The 20,341-nt window shown below is 42.9% G+C and overlaps 1 protein-coding gene across 1 annotated transcript in view; it reads right to left on the bottom strand.

Annotated features, from left to right (window-relative positions):
• ANTXR2 (ANTXR cell adhesion molecule 2) overlaps nucleotides 1-15,578 on the bottom strand; it is a 136,657-nt gene extending 121,079 nt beyond the window's left edge. The window contains exons 1-7 of the mRNA XM_058667166.1: nucleotides 15,092-15,578; nucleotides 14,400-14,471; nucleotides 12,345-12,416; nucleotides 1,959-2,040; nucleotides 1,231-1,338; nucleotides 1,056-1,124; nucleotides 254-334 (exon numbers count right to left, since the gene is read on the bottom strand). Of these exons, the coding sequence (XP_058523149.1) occupies nucleotides 254-334; nucleotides 1,056-1,124; nucleotides 1,231-1,338; nucleotides 1,959-2,040; nucleotides 12,345-12,416; nucleotides 14,400-14,471; nucleotides 15,092-15,243 (636 nt within the window). The 5' untranslated portion in view covers nucleotides 15,244-15,578. The remainder of the gene's footprint in view (nucleotides 1-253; nucleotides 335-1,055; nucleotides 1,125-1,230; nucleotides 1,339-1,958; nucleotides 2,041-12,344; nucleotides 12,417-14,399; nucleotides 14,472-15,091) is intronic.
• Nucleotides 15,579-20,341: the final 4,763 nt, after the last annotated feature.

Below are 20,341 nucleotides of genomic sequence, written 5' to 3'. Positions count from 1 at the left end.
GCTCAAAACACACAAGTGTTTGCGGCAGTTACGGATCTCTTAACTCGAAATCACCAGCTCAGGCTCTGGTAGCCCAACAGGCAAGAATCAGAAACAAATCTCACCTATCCACAAATCCAGATCTTCAGATACACTGCATTTGCAATACCAAGTCACTGTGTTTCTTAAACTCTAGACAACGACTACGTGTGCTACGGATAAACACGAATTCTACTTATGACTAAACTACGGATAAAATGATGAGAAAACTCACAGAATTAATGATCCCCTTGAGAGCTTGAAAGCCGCCTTTGACAGGGAAAACTTGTTCCTTGGAATCAGCAATTTTTTCAAGCTTTGGGAAAAGGAAGAAAACTTAATTAAGAGGCAGTAGACACACGAAACTCTACACAGTCATTGCAATCAACTCAGTTCATCTGAAAAAAAATTACTGCACAAGATAAATTTACGAGGGTGGTCTGTTTATGGTCAGACACTGAGTGTGAGCATCTAAATGAATCTCCATGAAATGATCTGAGATCCATGAAGCCCTTTCAGCCCCAAGCTGCAATTCCAGAACAATTGAGAGCTCTAGAAGTGACTAACCCAGGCAAAAATTTAAACATAATTTTGCGCATTTAAAAAAGCCACAGTTTTTTTATGTGAACCCTCAAAACTTAATGAAAAATTCTCAAAAACAATTACTAACGGATTTTGCTTAACAGACTTCTCAAATCTGCATACCTAGCGGTCAAGTTCGCCATCAAAGTAACATCTCTGACATGATGAGTTTGTTGAATTAGAGGGGTATTCATATCATTAAAATCCAAAAAGGTACTTTATGTTAACTTGCAAAAACAAAGTGTTCAAGAAATACAAAGTTTCACTTCTCAGTCATGAAACCTATTTTTCACATGATTAAGGTAGAGCTCATTATATGGCCATTTTAAACAAAAAATATATATATATTTTCATAGGAAATCTTTTACCAATTGATTATTGCCACACATACTCAAGGACAAGCTAACCTTAAAGACAAGTGTGTAAACAGTGCTCTCCTATCTGTCCTAACTCACCTGAGCTTGTTCAAAGTCAAGGACACCAACACAATAGACGCTAGCCCCGAGTGATCTGGATAGTTGTGCCTGTTGAGAAAGGGAGGAAGCGAATTATTCAGATATCCAGCTCTCTATGCAGAGACGGTACCCCTGTCCAGCGGGGTGGGGAGAACTGTTACAGTTCAATACTCACCTCCTTCTCGGCATATGATGGCACCAGACCGTCCAACTTCCCATCTGTCAGAGCAATTATGATACTGGAGGTTTTCAAGCCTCCTGCTTTCTGAATTTGCTCATTCGCCTGAAAATGAAGAATAATTATCCAACTCACAATTTAATTTTAACTTTTAACCAGCATGTTTCATCAAACTCAATTTTTAACTCAGACAAAAATCAAAACACTGACTGGTTTTTAAAACGGGGTATTTTGTGGGGGCATTTCATTTGAAATATGCACTTAGTCGCAAGATAAAGTAGTTGCTGTTGGGTTTCAATAAGAATAGATTTTTGGCCTCATCTGACTTTAATCACAGACCAAAACTGAAAATTCCTTAAAAGGCAAAGTGCCATACCAACTTTTATCACCACGGCAAAAAATGCTTAGTACCAGTCTCATCTCTAGCACAATAAAAAGCATTTAAAAAAAAATAAGAAAGCACTTGCCCTAAGCCAACAGGTGAAAGAGTTTTTAAACTCTCTAAGGAATTACATGTTAGCACAGAGGAAACGGGTCTCTCCCTACCTATGGATATAATAAAGAACTTCAGAGAGCAGGGCGCGTAGGATGAGAAGTAAAACTTTGCCCTGACTCTGTATTGCAAAATACTTGAAATACGTTCACCATAAAAATAAAATTCAAAAATAAAGAAAAAGATATTAAAATGATCATACGACCACCCCAGCCCCAAAAAAAGAACTCACAAGTTTTAGTCCTTCATGGATATATGTCTCTCCTACCGGACTAACATGCTTCAAATCCTCCAAGCCTTTGCTGATTTTGCCTCTGAAAATAAAGTAATATAATATTAAAAGAAAGAAAAGTGAAAAACTATCAGTTACATTTTCTTCGATAAGAAGCAGAAGAAAAGGACGTGGGTTTGGGGGCAGATGGCTGCACAGTACTTTCTGTCACTTTAATAAGTACTTAATAATCTCTACAACTTTGCAAACAAAAATACTAAAAATATCTTCAAGCATATTCTGAACTGAGATCTTCAGCCACATTTGATTTACTAAATGCTAAGAAGTAGCACAAAGCCACAAGGAATGAGTGTCTCAGCTTCAGTGCCAAGTTATTTCTGAAACACTCTCCCACCTCCCTAAAAGTTGCAAATTTTTCTTCATTAACTGCAAATTCCTAAGGCACATTACTTAACCCTTACCTATGGATATTAATCTACTCAACTCTCCCAAAGTCTTAAGTCTCATAATGTATCCACTTTCGTGAGACATTTTAAATACAGTAAGACCTTAACATATCTCTGATGAATAAACAAGAGCATAGATGCATGTATGCATGAACAGACGGGGGCAGGAGTAGACGGACGGGCGACTGCGTACTAACCGCATGGAAGAGGCAATGTGAGTGAAAAAGATACAAACAACATGGAATATTCTTTTTCAACATGACTAATGCCACCATGGAACATAAACAGAGTATTACTATCAAAATACTGCTAAGAACGGGTTACTATGTGTGGCTAAAGGCAGGGCTCATTTTTAGAAATTTCTTTAGATTCCAACACCCTCTAAAAATAAATAAAACTACAAAAATATTAAGAGATAAACTGATTATTGTAGCAAAAGCTATTCAAAATAAATTCAAAATTCCTTTTTAAAGTATGAATTTAAAAGCCTTCTTAGAACATTATTTCCAGAATTTTGGTTTCTCAATAAAAGCAGAAAAAGGTATCTTTTTAAATCTGAAGTTCTTGCAATGGTAAACGAATGGTAAGATTTTAAATCAAACAGGAAGAGCTTCCACACTACTGAAGGTGAGAGATGAGGAGGTGAATTCCAGAAAGTATTACCTTGACAACAAGGGCTTTGCAGATATCAGACACAAAACCTTGCGTGTGTGTGTGTGTGTGTGTGTCTACATCATATGCTATTTTAACACATGCCAAAAGAGCAAAATAAAATAAAATAAGGTCACTCCTGAAATATGGTGCTGAAACAGTGGAAACAAGTGAGCTCCAGAGACACACACATATTTGTGAAAATTATTATCAAGTAAGTTCTCCATTGCAGGAGATTTCTAGAAAACAGACAACAGGGTATGAAGCTGACCCTCCTTCTTCTTGATCTAGTCATCGCCCCTAACACAGGTCGGTTGTCTCCTTGACTATTAATTTAGTATCTAACCATTCCAAACTTATCTATAAGCTCATTACACTTTCTTAAGAGTCCCCAAGTTTTCTACTCATAACCAACTTGTACTATAATAAGAACTTATTTCTTTAAACATTCTACTTTTTTATATAATCTTACATAGTTGCTTGGGGTACAAAGGGTCAAGGGCTACATGAATGTAGGTAAGACCATTGTTTCCACACTAATATCATCATTTTCCCCCTGTATCAGGGGTCTGGGAGAAACAAAAGGAGAAGCCCCACCCAGCCTCCCACCCATCCCAGAGTCCCAATGTGAGGCACGCTCCGAGGGTCCTGCTCAAGCAGTTTTGATAGTTCAACAGCTCTGAATTGCTGTCAATCTCAGTGTTCCAATCACAATGAAATCTATTCAGAATCCACTACCTGACATAGTCTCTTCATGGTTGGGGTTCTGAGATCAGCAGTTCAGTTGGAGGGATCTCCAAAGAAACTTTGTCTGAGGTGATCCCAGACCTGATTCTTGCATGTGCTTGCCAGTACAGGGTCCAGCACATTCCGACGCCCCAATCAGCTTATGCACATGTTGGTCGTTGCAACTGCTGGGTCAGTTCTGTTTCCAGCCCCGACTTCCACATGAACTGATGGGTGTTGTAGCCCAGCCCGATCTTGCTCACTTCATTCCAGCCCTCATGCAAACCAGTGGGAGCTGCAGCCTAGTTGGGGCGACTCCTCATAACCCCCACCAGGCCTGCCCCCTACCCTGGTCTCCACGCTTGCTGGTTTGTGCCGCACTATTTCAGTCTGTCCCACATCCCATTCAGCTCTCATATATGTCAATGGGCATTGAAGCCTAGTTCAACCCAACCAGCTCTACAGTCCAGTCCACACACACACATTTAAAATTCATTAATTTTAATTACTTGCATTCACACTTTCACCTGATAACAAACCTGGAAGGTTAAATAAGCTATCACTACGACTTCTACCGATGATATATGCTCCTGGACTTCACTTACTACTTATAATACCTTGTATTATATGTAAATATGTAAACACTCAATAATTGTTGATCAAAGAAAACATTCATGTTTCCCCAGATGATGGAGTAAATTATATAATTTATCATTTGTTTTATCCAAATATTTATGTTTAGTATCTACAGAAATAATTTGATTCTGTCTGAATGCAGATACAAACCAAATATTTGGGGCTTCCCAGAAATGAGTGGCAGTGTGTCCTCAAGCATTAATGTCTGCTGCCAAAAGGGAAAAGAAAAAAGACAACTGAAATGCGAGTTTATACAAACAGATTTTTCTTGGTGAAAAAAAAAATATATATATATATCCTTCATTCAATTCAGATCAGCTCACTATCACTTCTAAGAACCAGATGGCACTGCAAACGTAAGCTGTGTCAATTGGGGTCTTTTGGAAAGGTAAGCCTCTGCCTGTACATTCATTGCAAGAGACAGAGCACTTTGTGATTTCTTTATCCTCACACCCCCTCTTGCTGCAATAATCATTCACACTGCGCTGCATCCCATAGTTACTTTTGCAGTCACATAATTACAGGCATCCATTCTCCATCCATAGTCAAGGATACCAACATATGAGTCTTGGTTGTATACTTCTTCATTGGTAACTGCCTGTTGGGTTGGTCACTCTCAACCACAGAGGTGTCACTTGCGAGAAAATGAAAGCCAAAGCAAAGGAGCACAGATCTTGAGCTTCCAAAGAAAACCACTCAACTAAGCTCTAAGAGCCTCAGCCCAGTGTTGTCACATAAAGACACCACGGGCAATGCTGGCATTCCATGTGGGTGTGCGTTCCCGTCCCAGGTGCTCCACTTCCAATCCAGCTCCTTGCTGATGACCTGGAAAAAGCAGTGGAGGACAGTCCAAACACTCAGGCCCCTGCTATTCATACGGGAGACCTTGAGAAAGCTCCTGGCTCCTGGCTTCTGCCTGGCTCAGCTCTGGCTCTCAAAGTCACCTGGAAAGTGATACCAACAGGTGGAAGATCTCTATCTGTAACTTTGCCTTTGGAACTCTATGTAACTTTGCTTTTCTCATAAAATAAATAACTCTCAAAAAACTGTTTTTAAGGTTCTGAAAGAAGAAACAATTAATTTTTAAAAAATCACACAGTAATTTAAAAACAGAATTCATCCACCCTATGATGTTAAAGAAAACTCTACAAAGGAAAGCCAGTGGTAAAGTGATTTTAAAAGCAAGATTAAAAATGCTCATGTTACAAAGATAAGCTCAAAGCCAACATCATCTTCAAAGCTGACTGAGTTCAGCTTCAGTCGCTTTGCCTTTAACCTATGGCTTCAACTGCTATTTGTAGTGCTACTGAAACTGCTTTAGTATTTGTTGTGAAACTGTTGTCAAGGATGCCGTTATCCTGATGTCTGCCATCCCCTGAGGTCTCACAGCAGAAGTTTCTTTATCACTAGCTGCTACACAACTTCCTTCTTTCAGCATTTTTGAGTAAGACAAACGTTACTTCTTGTGCTGAGGGCCCACAGTAAATTTCTTCCTCATTGACAAAACTCTTATAAATTCTTGTGATTACCTCATTGCTTCATGCTCCTTTTCTAAGATTTTAAATTTCCAAATTTTTAATTTCTCAATCATTCTTTTTATGCAATCTCACTTTTTTTTTAAACAAGATTTCAACAAATAAACTGATACAATTATCCCAGCTGTCTGGAGGACCTCAAAGCACCTGAAAGGACATCGCTAGGATTCTTAACAATCCTTTGAGAAGAGAAAGGATATAAGATTTACTGTCTTTTTGAACTACAACCTTCATCTTAATTCTTCTGAGTGCCACATTTCACAGGTAACAACCTGGGCTTCATTGATGTAAGAATGTGGTTCATTTTTTTTTTTTTAATTTATTTGAAAGGTAAAGTGACATGCTGAGAGGAGAGAGAGAGAGAATCTTCCATCCACTGATTCAAATCCCCAAATGGCTTGACAGCTGGGCTGGATCAGGCTAAAACCAGGAGCCAGGAACTCCATCTGGATCTCCCACATGGATAACAGGCCCATGTTCTTAGAGCCTGCTTCTGTTCTCTCCCAGGTACATTAACAGGGAGCTGGATCAGAAGTAGAGCAGCTGGGATTCAAACTCAAACTGCAATGCGGGATGCCCATATTGCATCGTCCCACAACCCAGCCCCCAGAACATTTCCTAAATCAGAAAAAAAAGTTTGCCAAGGAAGCCTGAAGATTAAGGTTTTACTTTCGAATCCATCAAGTCCTCCTGTTTGTATTTCCTCTAAATCCTGCTTTACAACTTAAAAGACTCTTGTTTAGCTCACCTCACTGCTCTCAGGTATCACTGCAGGAATTAGGAGCCAAGTGGCACCTTCAGCAGTCTGCCTAGGAGTCTCCTTAGCCTCTTCCAAAAGCTGACTTCATACACTTTCCATTTCCCCCAATCTCACCAAACCTTCCAGTTTCACGCGAGGATTCCCTCTGATTCTGCTGTCAGTTAACACTTTATTCACTTCTCTTCCAAGCTTTACTACCAGTCTCTTCAAAGTTATTCAGCTTCCATCCTAGTCACAGTATCTTAGTCACAATATTTTGATTCCCCATTGCTGCATTATAAATTAACCCAAAATTAGAGATATAAACATGATGGATTGTTTCTCATGATACGGTGCACTGAATGGGTGCTTGTTACATTTCTCATGCGGCTGGATGGGAAGCTGCAAAGGCTGGAATAATTGCAACCTTCTCCTTCACCTAGCTGGCAAACTGGTGCTAAGGCTGATACTGGCTATGGTCTAGGAGCTCACCTAGAACTGCCAACTGGGATCTTGATTCTCTTCCACAGTCACCCACGGGGCTAGGCTGCCTTCCAACTACCATGGTGGTCACAACACAATCCAGTTTCTTATATGGTAGAAGGTTTCCCCATGAAGAACCCAAAAGAGGAAACACACACATAATATTCCCATCTCAGGCCTGGAACCCAGACTGGCACAATTTCATGTTCACATCTTCCGCAGTCTATGAACTGAAAAAAGTCAAACACTTTGCCCAGATTTTTAAATACATGTGTGTATGTATTTTACATATATATTTTTATATAGCTATAGTAATAGCTATCGATATATAGACATGTAATAGATTATATTATCTTGGGAATTAACAGGTTCTTGCCATCCTTTACTGTAGCTTTATGTAACAGCTTGCTTATTGTTCAGTTCATGTCTCACTGCACATTTAAAATTCACTTGGATCTTCGGGGTCCATAATTCAAACCAATAAATCCAAAGTGACATTCCTGGACCTAAAAATATTATCACACAAAGCAACCTGTACAATCTGATTTTTGTGAAAAATTTTCTCTAATTTTGTCTGCATTTACCAAACTGTGGCATTCAGCTCACACCTGAAGCTCATGCCTGACGCATTTTGTGTATTTTTATTCCACTTCTTGATCCGTGCTTTGGTGATGCATGAGAAATCAATCCCAGGACTTCACCACTTCGGGGTGCCAGGTGTGTCTTGCAGGCATGAGTAACAGTATTCTAAATTTTCTAGGACACACTCAAAAGCAGATCCCTGGAAGAAATTATTAACATATCCATCACTCGAATCTGGGCTGCTGCCACACTCAGAATCCTCGGGGTTTGCACACACCGTAGCAAACACAGACTTTCCTAAACAGGAGTACTTTGTTCCCCAACATAGTTTCATTTATTTTTCTTTGTTCTTTAAGTCACTTCCTCTTACCACTTAACTGGCTTGCAAGAATAGAGGAAATGTAAAGCATGAGCATGTCTTTAAACTCTGACAAATTCTGACTACAGTGAAGATTGCAGAAGGGAACTCAGGAAGTGTGAGTCAGAACAGTGCACTGGTGAAGTGCTCACACGCAGCCCCAGACTTGGGTGTGAATCCTGCTTCTCTGGGTCCTTGTGAGCAGAGTCCCTTGAGTCCCTGAGCTCCCATCAGGAACCTGATACATGAGAATCTGTTACCATTCAAGCACAATGATGGCGATGGAATACACTGTCAACCTCCAAGCTCCATGTAGGCCTTCGCCTTCTTCCCACTCAGACAAACAACAAGAAGTAAGGAAAACAGAAGAATTAGAAAAATGACCAGAAATACTAAAAGGCATGTAGTTCCAAGTAGGTGACACAAGAAAAGAAAGAAGAGTGAACAATGCTTTAAACATCTGTGGCATATTCTACATATAATTACGGCCTTCTCATGCACTGTATGACTGTAATGCCTGTAATTGTCTTAGTGTCGCCATATGGTATAAATGCTTGGCCCCTTAACAGGCCTAGAATTGTACAACCAGGAGTTAAGTAACCTGTGTAAAATCAATCACCCAGCTAGTGTGCAACTCCTATTTTCATTTGATGCAAGGTCCAGCCCTGGTCTTTGCATTGCCACAGGAAGCCACCACCAGGACTCTCCAAGGGAACAGTTGGAACTACTCTATTCTTGAATACTTCAGCTTTCTAATCTCTAAATTCCATTCCGATTTCAAGTCAGCTATCTTATCCATGGCTAAAGAGGAAATCAGTGTCCTCATTTTTAAAGTAGAGCGATAATAACCAGATCTCTTACATGATCCTCAACTGAATCGCTGCACACAATGTCCAGCATCTCATAATTGTTCAGCAAATGTTTTCAACTATATCACTACCACAACTTTAAGAAATAATTCAGCAGAACTGAGCCTAATTCACCATTCCCAATTATGTAACAGAACAATTAAAACTGTCTTTTAAAATTAGCCCTAAGTCTAAATTCTGTAATATCCAGTAGTTGGATAATTCCAGATACAATCAACACTGGGCACTTTCCTCTGAATTGACTGTACCTTTGAAGCCCTGTGTCAGTGCCTACCCCTCCTCACTCACATACTAGATGACGCATCTTTACATTATCCATAAGGCTCACCATGTATATACAGTAGATAAGCACGCAAGTAAATGCATGAATGAACTAACTGAACCTTGGACGATAAGAAATCATGGAGGCATGAAAGAAAGTTTTACATTGAAGTACTTAAGCAAAAGAAGTTTCTAAATGCTAAGAATATAAATTGTAGAACTTCTCATTTCTTAGCACATTCCTTCTACGTATGCATTTTTACAGGACCAGGCACCACGCTGAAAGGTAGTAAGAAGTATGGTCCAACCGCAAGTACTTACTGCCTTTAGTCTTGCCTCATCCCTAAATCTTTAGCAACTCTCAGAGAAACACGAAAGCACTACTTCTTATGTTTCCAAGATACTAAAGAAGTATGAGTAACAGAAGCAAAATTGTGAAACCGGCTCAACTTGACATTTGCTTTTTTTTTTTGCTTAACCTGGGATTTTCTCCAGTACCCAAATCTATATATGAATGTGACAGTGACGCATGCTATCAAGAAAGTTGACATGTAAAAATTCCAGTTTCTACAAAATTCTACAATACTTGTGGAAATAAGCATTCAGTGAATCTGCATCTAAATATGCAAACATTGAGGACCAATGAAATCTGCAGTGACTGATTTAATTAAATAGGTAAAAGGAAAATAGAATAGAGTATCACCCTGTCAGGGAGCTGTCCCAGGACATACAAAGAACTTTTCTAAGAATTACCTTATTTTCATTTCCACAACTCTCTGGGCAGATTTTGTGTCTACATTTTATAGACAGAGAAATTGACACACTGAGTAAAACAATTTGCCTTACGCTTCCAAATCAGTAAGTGTAAAACCAGAACACACATCAAACCTTCTCAGTGTATGTCCTGCAACCCCACACATTAATTCAACACACCACAAGTATTCAAATTCACTAAAAGTGAAAACATTTCCATTTGGAAAGCAATAGAGAAGCCAGTTACATTGAGAATAAGTTGAGAGGAACTTTATTAAAATTCCTCCTAGAGGATTATAAATCATTCCAACTAGGACAATATTCCTTTTATATGAGCATAATTCTTCCATGACCATTAGAATACTACACATTCCCTAGCTCCAGATGATGGTGGTGGTGATATTTATGCTCTCTTGAGTATTATGTACCAAAATTTGTCTTAAGTACTCCATACTCATCAACTTCCATTCTTACAACACCCTTATAATTTATGTTTGACTGTCATCATCATCATTGTCATCATTCGTATTACATGGGTGGAAGCAACTGAGACATCAAGGTTAAGACATTTGTCCTTGACTGCTTAGCTAACCAAAGACTTGCTCCAGTGGCTCTTAACTGCAACATTACGTTGCCTGTTAAGAGACATCTCTTCGGGCCCGGCAGCGTGGCCTAGCGGCTAAAGTCCTCGCCTTGAAAGCCCCGGGATCCCATATGGGCGCCGGTTCTAATCCCGGCAGCTCTACTTCCCATCCAGCTCCCTGCTTGTGGCCTGGGAAAGCAGTCCAGGACAGCCCAATGCATTGGGACACTGCACCCGCGTGGGAGACCTGGAAGAGGTTCCAGGTTCCCGGCTTCGGATCGGCACGCATCGGCCCGTTGTGGCTCACTTGGGAAGTGAATCATCGGACGGAAGATCTGTCTCCCTACTGTGACATTCAACCAATGATCAAGCAAGAATCTCTAACTTCCATTCAAGATTTAAACTTCTATGCCTGTCTACACGTACCAATCTGGTCAACCAAAGACTGCACTTGAACTTCAAAGTACTGAAGGACTTGCATGCAAAGGGCCTAGCAGAAAACCTGCGCAACGTATGCAGCTGTCAATTTCTAAGAGACTGCCACATCTCCGTTCGGTATATATACATGCTACAAGGGACAAAACTGGCCTGTGTGGGGGAGAAAGGGAAGGTTTGGATCCAAAGCTGTTTCTTTGGAAATTAAAGTGCTCAATGGAACAAAACACTTTTTTACCAAAGTGCTAGGTTATCACCAGGCATAAAGAGCTGCTGTACATGAGTTGTACTGCTCTGGCCCTGAAGAGATCCGCGCACACACAAGATAGGAGGGCTGGGAAATCACAGGGAAGCCTAAAACCAGCCACACTGACAGCCAAGGCTGGACTCACAGAGTCAGAGACTTACTGCTCAGGAAAAGAAAAATGTAAAGCACAAGATACAATGTTTTTAATAAAATTTGTCAATTATATATAAGTTCTTGATCTCCTTTAAATACTAGGCTCTTCTTAAGAGAAAATTTACAAAAAAGGAAATTATTCACACATCTTTTCAAATATCAATAAATCAAGCAAAACACTAGCTCAAAATTACATGCTAACATTACAGCTTCAAGATATTTGCTTTGAAAATGTTAACTCATTCATTCTTCCACTCGTGTGCAAAACAAATGTACTGTGTAAGAATCGCTTTCCATAGTTTGTGTTACAAAAAACGGAAAAAGAAGCAAAGCTCTCTTCTCACTATGGATTTCATACTCCGAAAAGGAAAGCTGAACAAAGTAACCATTCTCGAAAATATGTCCCTGGCTCTTCTCATGTGCCACACTGTGTTCAAAGGATTACTCAAAGCGTTGTAACACTGGATTCACAAAGGCCACACATTTTCAAAGCACTAGGGAAACATTGCAAGTTCCTTTCTCGAAGAGAATATATTTAGCATGAGCATGCTTTAGAGAAAACCTAAAAATCTAACTATCTGCCGAATTGAGTATAATTGGCCAAACAGACCCACATCTAAACAAGAAAAATGTAGAACCACTGGCTGTCACAGCGTGGGGAAAGATAGCACAGAGTGAATGGACAACTTGGGCCAGGATCTGCGTCTCATTGTTCATTCCTCAGCCAGTAGAAATGATATTGATTTTGAGATAATCTGCTATTTCGTATTACTCATTCCTCCTTCCCCTTCTATTAGTGCAGAGAACTGAACAGTCTGTGCATTTGCTTGATTCCACTGAGAGGCCCAAATCACCACTTGGAAATTCTCAATCATTCCTTGAAGATTCATCTCTACTAAAAGCCTGCAGCGAAATGATAATGCACTAACCTGTCTCCAGTTAATGGCAGAATAATGGTTGCTTGAGAAGAAAACACAATGAAAGATAATCTCATTTCAGGGCTGCAAAATAAGAAAAGAGGCAGTTAAAACATCTTAAAAAGAAATATTGATATGATACAGATGTAGAACCAGGAAATCTCATTTAAAATCAGTGTCATTGAAGGCTCCAGGCTCCCTTTAAGTGGAACTCCCTGCACTGCTGGCCGACTCTGCCTAGCACTGCTGCCTAAGTCACTTTGGATTCTGTTGATGCTTCCCAGCATTCCCACCCCCCATGACTCACAGGGACCAGCATTTGGAAAGGCTGACTAGAAACATAAATTATCAGTCAGTGCACAATGCCTTCAGAAACAATGCTTCTTCCCCTGGTAACCTACATCACCTCCCTGAAGGAGGCCCGACTTTGCAGTCATGACCATCAGCTATCTGGCTACTGAAAGCTGGGGAACAGCCCATCTGATGGGATGACCACAATGACAGCTACGAGAGTTCAGAGAAAAGCAGCTCTGATGCAAGCTTCGAAAAGGTTAGTGAAAAGAGGAAAGAAACTAACAAGTCACTTTTCAATTGGGTATTGTCAGTGTTCCATGTCTCTAGGTACATGGTTCTAGTGGGCAACAAGTGCCCACTCCTGCATGCCACATCATTCACCCATTGGACACTGTAGGCAATTATCAAAATCCAAAACTGAAGACAGGCCACTATGACTGATAAACTGAAGCTCAAACCTATCCCTGAGGCCTCCGTAGATTTCCAAAGTCATTCTCTCCAGCCGTCACCACAAATGTGTTGCTTGTAACTGCGCAAGTTGGGCAAACAAATCAGGCATTACAGAATTCCAACTTGCACATCAGACCCAATGATTAAAACCCCCCACTTCCTAAAAATGCTGCACTGAAATGACCCATTGTGTTCTGATTAAAATTTGCAGGACACTGCACCCTCTAGCATGAAATCAGGAAACTTAGCAACAACTACCTATGCTGGCTTTGATGTTTAACCATAGAAGGTCTTGTTTATTTTTCTTTCTTAGACAGCTTTCTCTCCATCCCAGTGCAGAGATGAGTCTTACACTTGGCTTAGGCAGGGACCTGACGACTGAACCCAGACAGGCATACATCTTTATAGGGATAACTTCACTGCTGCCAATAATTGGAAGGATTGCCTAGGCCTCTACAGACTGTGGGAAGTTACTTGCAGCATGACTTTCAAAATGTTTTGATCATCCAAGCCTGTTTTACAGAAAACATTTGGGCGAGCAAGACTGAAAAAAGCAATATTTAATGATACATTTCCTATTCATGTCCTTTCCATTATCTTGACAAAGTTTAAGAAAAAAAAAAAAAGTAAAAGCCTCAGAAACCTGGTACCTTGGGGTTATTTTTAAATGGATGAAGCCACTAATTCCTGGTTACCTCTAAACAACAGGCTAAGTGGGAATTCACTGCAGCCGCACATTTTTACAGAAGCCCATTCTCTGGTAGTGACACTTACTGCATATATGGAACAGTTAAATTTTAAACCAGCCACACACCCACACATTGTGTAAACACCAGTCCTTGCTTTAAACACACACACACAAGTGCGTTTTCTGGTGGTGGGTTATTAACACATGTTCATTTGAAGTTTTTCAACACTATTTTTTTTTTAAATGAGGACCTCACAACACCAAGAATTGTGAGGATTGGAAAATACAGTGTGGATACCATTAGCATAAAGTTTATTTTTTAATGTGATAAATTCTGAGAAAGCATAACTGAAATTTGAAACAGATGAAAATTCAGCAAGGAAAAGCCATTTGCAACAACATCTGAAGATGTGTCTGGGCTAGGATTCTGGAACACGGATGAAATGAACTCCCGCCCCCCGCCCCCCGGGGCCTTGAGGCTTTCCTAAGGACAGGGTGGGTGCAGTGACAACCTCCAGGCCTCAAAATGTTTCCCCTGTAAAAGGTCTCCGCAAAGGGAAACCCTTCCTCCACCGGGTTCCACTTCCTCCCAACCCCCACCGTCTAGAAAAGTAAAGTTGGGAGGGGGGAACCACCTCACAAATCTTTCTGTAAGCTTCTGGACAAAATCGTAAATTTCAATCCAGTTGTTGGCCACACTCCCAGACCTGAAAAACAAAATTCAACTGATCAGGAAAATAAGGCAAACATTTTAAAACGGGTGTCTTCTCTATCCCTCAGAGAAGAGTTTCTGGGTTCTTCCAAAGTCACGGGAGCTATCCGCTATGGAGACGCAACTTGCAGGCAACAAGTCAGCCCGGCCCTCAGGACAACTGGCTGGTTAAGTTAGGAGAGAGACTGGACTCTTCATAATAAACACAACAGCACTCCCCGGCAGGAAATGCAAACCACGTTGGATTTGCTAGCCCTAGGCTTTTCCTGGCTTTGCAGAAAGCGCTGTGAGCAGGGGAAAAAATCAGCCAAACTTTAAAAGCCAGCGCGCAGGGGTGGAGGAAAGGGGAGGGAGGACGAGGGATGGAGGGTCGAGAAGGAGCCAATTTGAGTCCCTTTGAGGATGAGGGCTAGCCCCAGCTGGAGACAACCAAGTAGCCCGGCTTCCTATTGCCCCCATCCTGTCTCCAGCCCATGCAGATCCGACAGCATTGGCCCCTTGGAAGGGGAGAGCAACACCCCACCCAACAGGCACACGCACCTCTCAGCCTCCCCATCCCAGAGGACCCCGAGTCTCCTGCAAGCAGCAGACCCCGGCACCCTATCAGGCACTCACTTGTCCAAGACGAAGTAGAGATCAAAGGCTGTTCTGCAGGAGGGCTGCTCCTGGGCGTGCAGCCGAGCCCCGGGCCCGCCTAGCGCCAGCAACCACAGCCCGGACAGCAGCCAGCTCCAGGGGCTGCGGCCCGGAGCCTGCCCCGCCACCATCCTGCAGCCACCGGCCTGCGACAGCCTCCCCCTCGCAGCTCCGGGGGCTCGGCTCGGTAGGAAGGCGAAGGTGGCGAGAAGTCTCCAAGGTCGCACCCAGGGGTCCGGGGGCAGCGGCACGCAGCAGGGCGACGACAGGAGGCCAGAAGGAGGGCAGGGAGGTCCGAGAGGACAAAGGGAGGCTCCACACTCGCCGCAGCTGTCGCCCGAACTCCCGACAAATCCCAGCGGGTGCGCGAGCGGATCCCGGAGAGTCCCGCGGACAATGAAGGCCCACGCCCACCGCACGCACAAGTTGTTCCTCCCTCGCCTCCGACCCGGAACCAGGTTCCCACAAGCTCAAATGCAGCGGCTGAGCGCGGACTTGGCGCCGACGGCGCCGCCTCCTCCTCCAGCCCCGCTGCCCGAGTGCGCTCCGGGCGCCCAAACTTTGTGGCTCGGCGCCGCGGGGCGGTCCCGCCGAGGGCGGGAGGCGGAGCAGGCCCGGGGCGGGCGGCCGGGCGAGGCAGGGAGGGTCCCTCAGGCTCCCGGGGCGGGCGGACGGCGCACGCACACGGCTACCGACCGGTAGAAGGTGGAAAGGGGAAACGGAGTTGAGGGAACCCGAGCGTCCTTTGGCCACGACACGCACCCACAGAAGGCTGCGGGCCCGGCCTGCTCCGGCCACTGCGCGGGAGCGTCCCCAGAGCGCAGCACCCCGGGCACCCCCGGCGCAAGCCTCTGGGAAGTGGGTGCCACACCAGGCTTGAAGAAGAGGACTTTTTTTTTTCTTCCTTCTTTTCAAACAAGCCTACTTTGTGGCTTCTCTCGTTGCCAAGAAAAAGAGGGAGACGAGAGGCTGACTCGGACTACGTTGGACGAGGCAAGTTGACCCACAGTTACCTAACCCTGGGCGGCCGCCATCACAGAAAAAAAAAAAAACCACCCTGGGGGCTGGAAGGCCGCCCTCCGCGGACTAGCGGGAAACTCTGCGGTTACTCTCGGGCACGCCTGCCCTCTGGTTTCTCACCTCACACATCTGACTTCCGGCCTCCCTCTGCCCAAACTGGCTTTAAGAATACAACCTCACGTCTGTGCTGACAACCCCCGCAGGCCACGGGCGATGGCGATGCCACGCCCTCTATTCGTTTTTTTTTTTTTTAACAAAATCAATATTTTTACCATCACAAAGTACCTAGAAGACTCAAAGATTGCCTTTTAGCTGTTTTCCCTTTGGGGCCCTTGTGCTGAACTCCTGGTTTGCTTGACCTGTGATGCGTTGCCATGCGTTCTGTGCCTACTGTGTGGTAGCACTGTTCCAGGAGTTACCATTAATGCCCAGCACATAAAGATAAGGCAGAACTTGTGGTCTGGTTGGTGGGAGCTGGTCAACGATTTACAGTCTGTCAACAAGGGAAGTGTGTGTGTGTGTGTGTGTGTGTGTGTGTGTGTGTGGTAAGTTTGTTTGCAGAAAAAGAATTTGGTACTCTGGGGCAGATGTTGGGACTAGAGGTTAGGATGCAGGTTCGACACATGCATCCCATATCAGAAACACTTTCATATTGGAAGGTGTTGATCCGGCTGCAGATTCCAACTTCACCTGGAAGGCAACAGGTGGTAGCTGCAGTGCTTGACTTCCTGCTACCCTGGGAGAAACCCGGATGGGGGGGTGTCTCAGCAATTCTAGGAATTTGGGGAGTGAACCAGGAAACGGGGTTTCTATCTCTGTTCTTTTCCTTTTCCCCTTCCTCTCCCCTGCTTCTTCACCTCCTCTGACTTCCTCTTCTCTCAATCTGTTTCTTATCTCTTAGTCTCCATCTCCTCAAATAAATAAGACTTTAAATGTAAAATATGACATGAGAAAGTATGGCTGACTAGGTGGCTAGCCCAGAGGACCCAGCCACTCTAAGAGCTAAGAGGAAATCATCCAAGTTGCTCCAAGATCCCTATTCAAGACAGAGAAAGAAAAAGCAGTAAGGCTGGAACTCTGTGGTAAAGATGAAGAAAGGCCTGCAGGAGCCAGATCCTGTAGGGCTTGATTCACTTTTCACCTGAGGGTGATAGGAGCCTGTTAGGAGACTTGAAGGCCAGGAAAGGGATGGCAGATGAATTGATAAGATCTGTGTTTTCAAAGATGGGTCTGGTTGCTATGAGACAGCGAATTTAGAGGTCACAGCAAAAGACAGCAGGAAGAGCAGTTAGAGATTATTTCTGTGTCAAGGCAAAATAAAGCGATATCTTGGGTGATAATAGCCAAACTGAGAAAGATGACAGAAAGCTGCAGTAAGCCTACACAGAGTCCCAGCTTGAAAAGATTGGACCGATAACGGCCAGGATATCTGCTTACGCTTTCACAACCAGTCCCTTGCAAAGAGAAGTTCCACCACCACTATGTCTGAACGCAGAGTTGGGTCACGTACTGATGGACCATGGGACTAGAGTTGGAAATAAGAATAAATATCCCAGTGTTTCTAAGAAGTCAAAGGAAGAGGGGTAGCTGTCCTGTGAGCACCTGAATTCTGTCTGCTCTGGCCTCAGATTGGATCCCTCTGCAGCCCATCAGGTCTCCAAGAGTGCCTGTTGCCTCCCATGCCACAGCTGGGCCCAGCAGTAAATGCATTAATCTCTTTGGTTTCCTTTAGGAGAACTGAAACAGGCTGACATTTTTAGAAGATATGCATCAACAACTTGTTCAGGTTTCCAAAGTGTGTTTTATTTACTGCTGGCTGCCACCAGTTTACATTTTCCAAGTTAGTCTTAAAACACAACCAAAGATATTGTACATTTTCTTAAAAACTAACTCCAACCCACAGTATATTACTGAGCAGAGTTTTCATGGAAAGGTTGGTAGCAGTTGGACAAGTTAAAAGGACAGAAATGAACAGATTTCAGAGAGGATTGCTAACCTTGGACTCTGCTCTCATGATGAAGTGTTACAAACTCATATTTACTGGCTCTTGTTTTCCCCTGGCTTCCTGACTCATTGCCTGTTCCCTTTCTGGGACTCCAGTGATTAGTCTAGCTATTCCTGTCCTAGTGCAAAATATCTTGACATTAAAGCATGTCTTCATTCAGACTTGCTATTGCCGTCATAGAATTTTCAGTTCTTCTTTCAGCTGGTTCTTTCCTGGCTACAAGGACAACAGAGATGACAAGCACATGAAAGCGAATTACCACTCTTGTGTAATTGCCTGCTGGTTTGTTTGGGGTATTGAAGACAGCCCATGTATGGATTGTCACTCATTGGTTCATGTAAGATCAACAGGAAAAGGGGAAATGATCTTACCTAGCACAGATCAATAATTAACCAAATCTGTTTCATCTAGTAAGTGCCTAAGAAGGATATGAATTATGGGGCTAGTCAATTGTCCCAGTTTCTCCCAGCCTGCAGGATTAAAAAAAAATGTCCAGGGACAGGACACTTGGAGTGCTAAAGCTGCAACAGTGCCTGGGACAGTTCCTGGCTAGGAGGACTCTTGGTTGAAATCAACAACAAACTTGTATTTTTCCAAACCACCAGAAGTAGAGATATCAACAGCAACTGCTTCCCTTTTCCTTGAATAAGTGAGGGGAATCTGCACTTTGTCAGTTGGACACTTGCCAGATGAAGTTTAAAACTGACTTTTGTACCATGATAATCATGCCTGGAATGTTTAGTTTTCAACTGTAAGTCGACAGTGGGAGAAGGAAAGCAGATTTAAAAAAAAAAAAAAAAAGATTTATTTATTTTTAAATTCAAAGGGAAATTTATAAGAAGAGGAAAAACAGATTTTCCACTTGCTGTTTCACTCCCCAGTTTGAGCCACTCTGAAGCCAGGAGCCAGGAGCTTCTTCCAGATCTCCCAGGTGGGCACAGGGCCCCAAACACTTGAGCCATCCTCTGCCACTTAGGCCATAGGCAAGGAGCTGGATCAGAAGTGAAGCAGCCAGGACACAAACCAGTGCCCATAAGGCTTGCGGAGCTTATACACCACCATGCCCTCAGTGAAAACAAGTTTGCTTTTGTTCTTCATCCACTTGAAGGGCAGAGTAACAGAGAGAGAAGAGAGAACTTCCTTCAGTGAGTCTGAGCCAGGCTGAAGCCAGGAGTCCAGAACTCCACCTGCGCCTGAGTGGCAGGGGCCTAACCAAGTAAGCCATCATAGCTGCCTCCCAGAATGCATTGTAAGCCAGATCAGAAGTGGAGCAGGCACTCCATAGCATGTGGCATCAAAAGTGGTGGATGAACCTGCTATGCTACAGTACACATCCTGAAAAGAAGACTTTTAAGGAGACATTTTCAATTACATTTGCTTCCAGATCTGTACTTTCAGTCTGAAAAGCATTCTGTGCATCCAACCAAACTGCTAACTCACTGTTACAGTGTGTCAGCTTATTATATAAAAATACCAGTGAGCCCCCCCCCAAAAAAATGTTAAATTTAGTACAATTAGAATAGCTTGAAATTGACATCTGGATGATTAAAGGTCAGAGCTAGGTCCCCAACATTTTCTTCTTGAACAGCTACTGTCAGAGTCACAGAAAATATTTATTTACATTAACTTTTTAAAAGATTTATTTATTTTTTGTTGGAAAGACAGATATACAGAGAGGAGGAGAGACAGAAAGGAATATCTTCTGTCCTCTGGTTCACTAGCCAAGTGGTTGCAGCAATTGGAACTGAGCCAGTCCTGAACCAGCACCCGGATGGGATTCCTGCATGTGCAAGGCAGGCTCTATTTACTTTAACAACTACTTGTTCATATCTACTATGTGTCTGACAATATTCTAAGCACAAAAACCAGACTTACTGTTCTCAAACCATTTGCATTTCCATTCTTCTCTGACTAGTGTATTTCAAATCCCTTACCTCCACCAGCAAAAGAAGAGTTAACATTAAATATAGGAAGTGATGCATTAAATTATCTGCTACTTTGTATGATTTGCAGGTAGACTTCTATGGAGAGCATCCACAATGACAAACTGGACTACTCCGGAAGCGATTCATATTCACATCACATAGGAAGTGATTCATTAGACGGCATCTACAGTGCATCAGAGGAGGAAGGTAAATCTTTGCCACGTACAGGTGACAAAGCTGATTTCACCCTTTATCAGGAATAGTCATTAAAGCCCTAGA

The sequence above is a fragment of the Ochotona princeps genome, chromosome 7 (genome assembly GCF_030435755.1).
Source record: "Ochotona princeps isolate mOchPri1 chromosome 7, mOchPri1.hap1, whole genome shotgun sequence".
NCBI lineage: Eukaryota > Metazoa > Chordata > Mammalia > Lagomorpha > Ochotonidae > Ochotona > Ochotona princeps.
The sequence above is the reverse complement of the archived record's forward strand: the minus strand, read 5'-3'. Positions and strand labels throughout refer to the sequence as shown.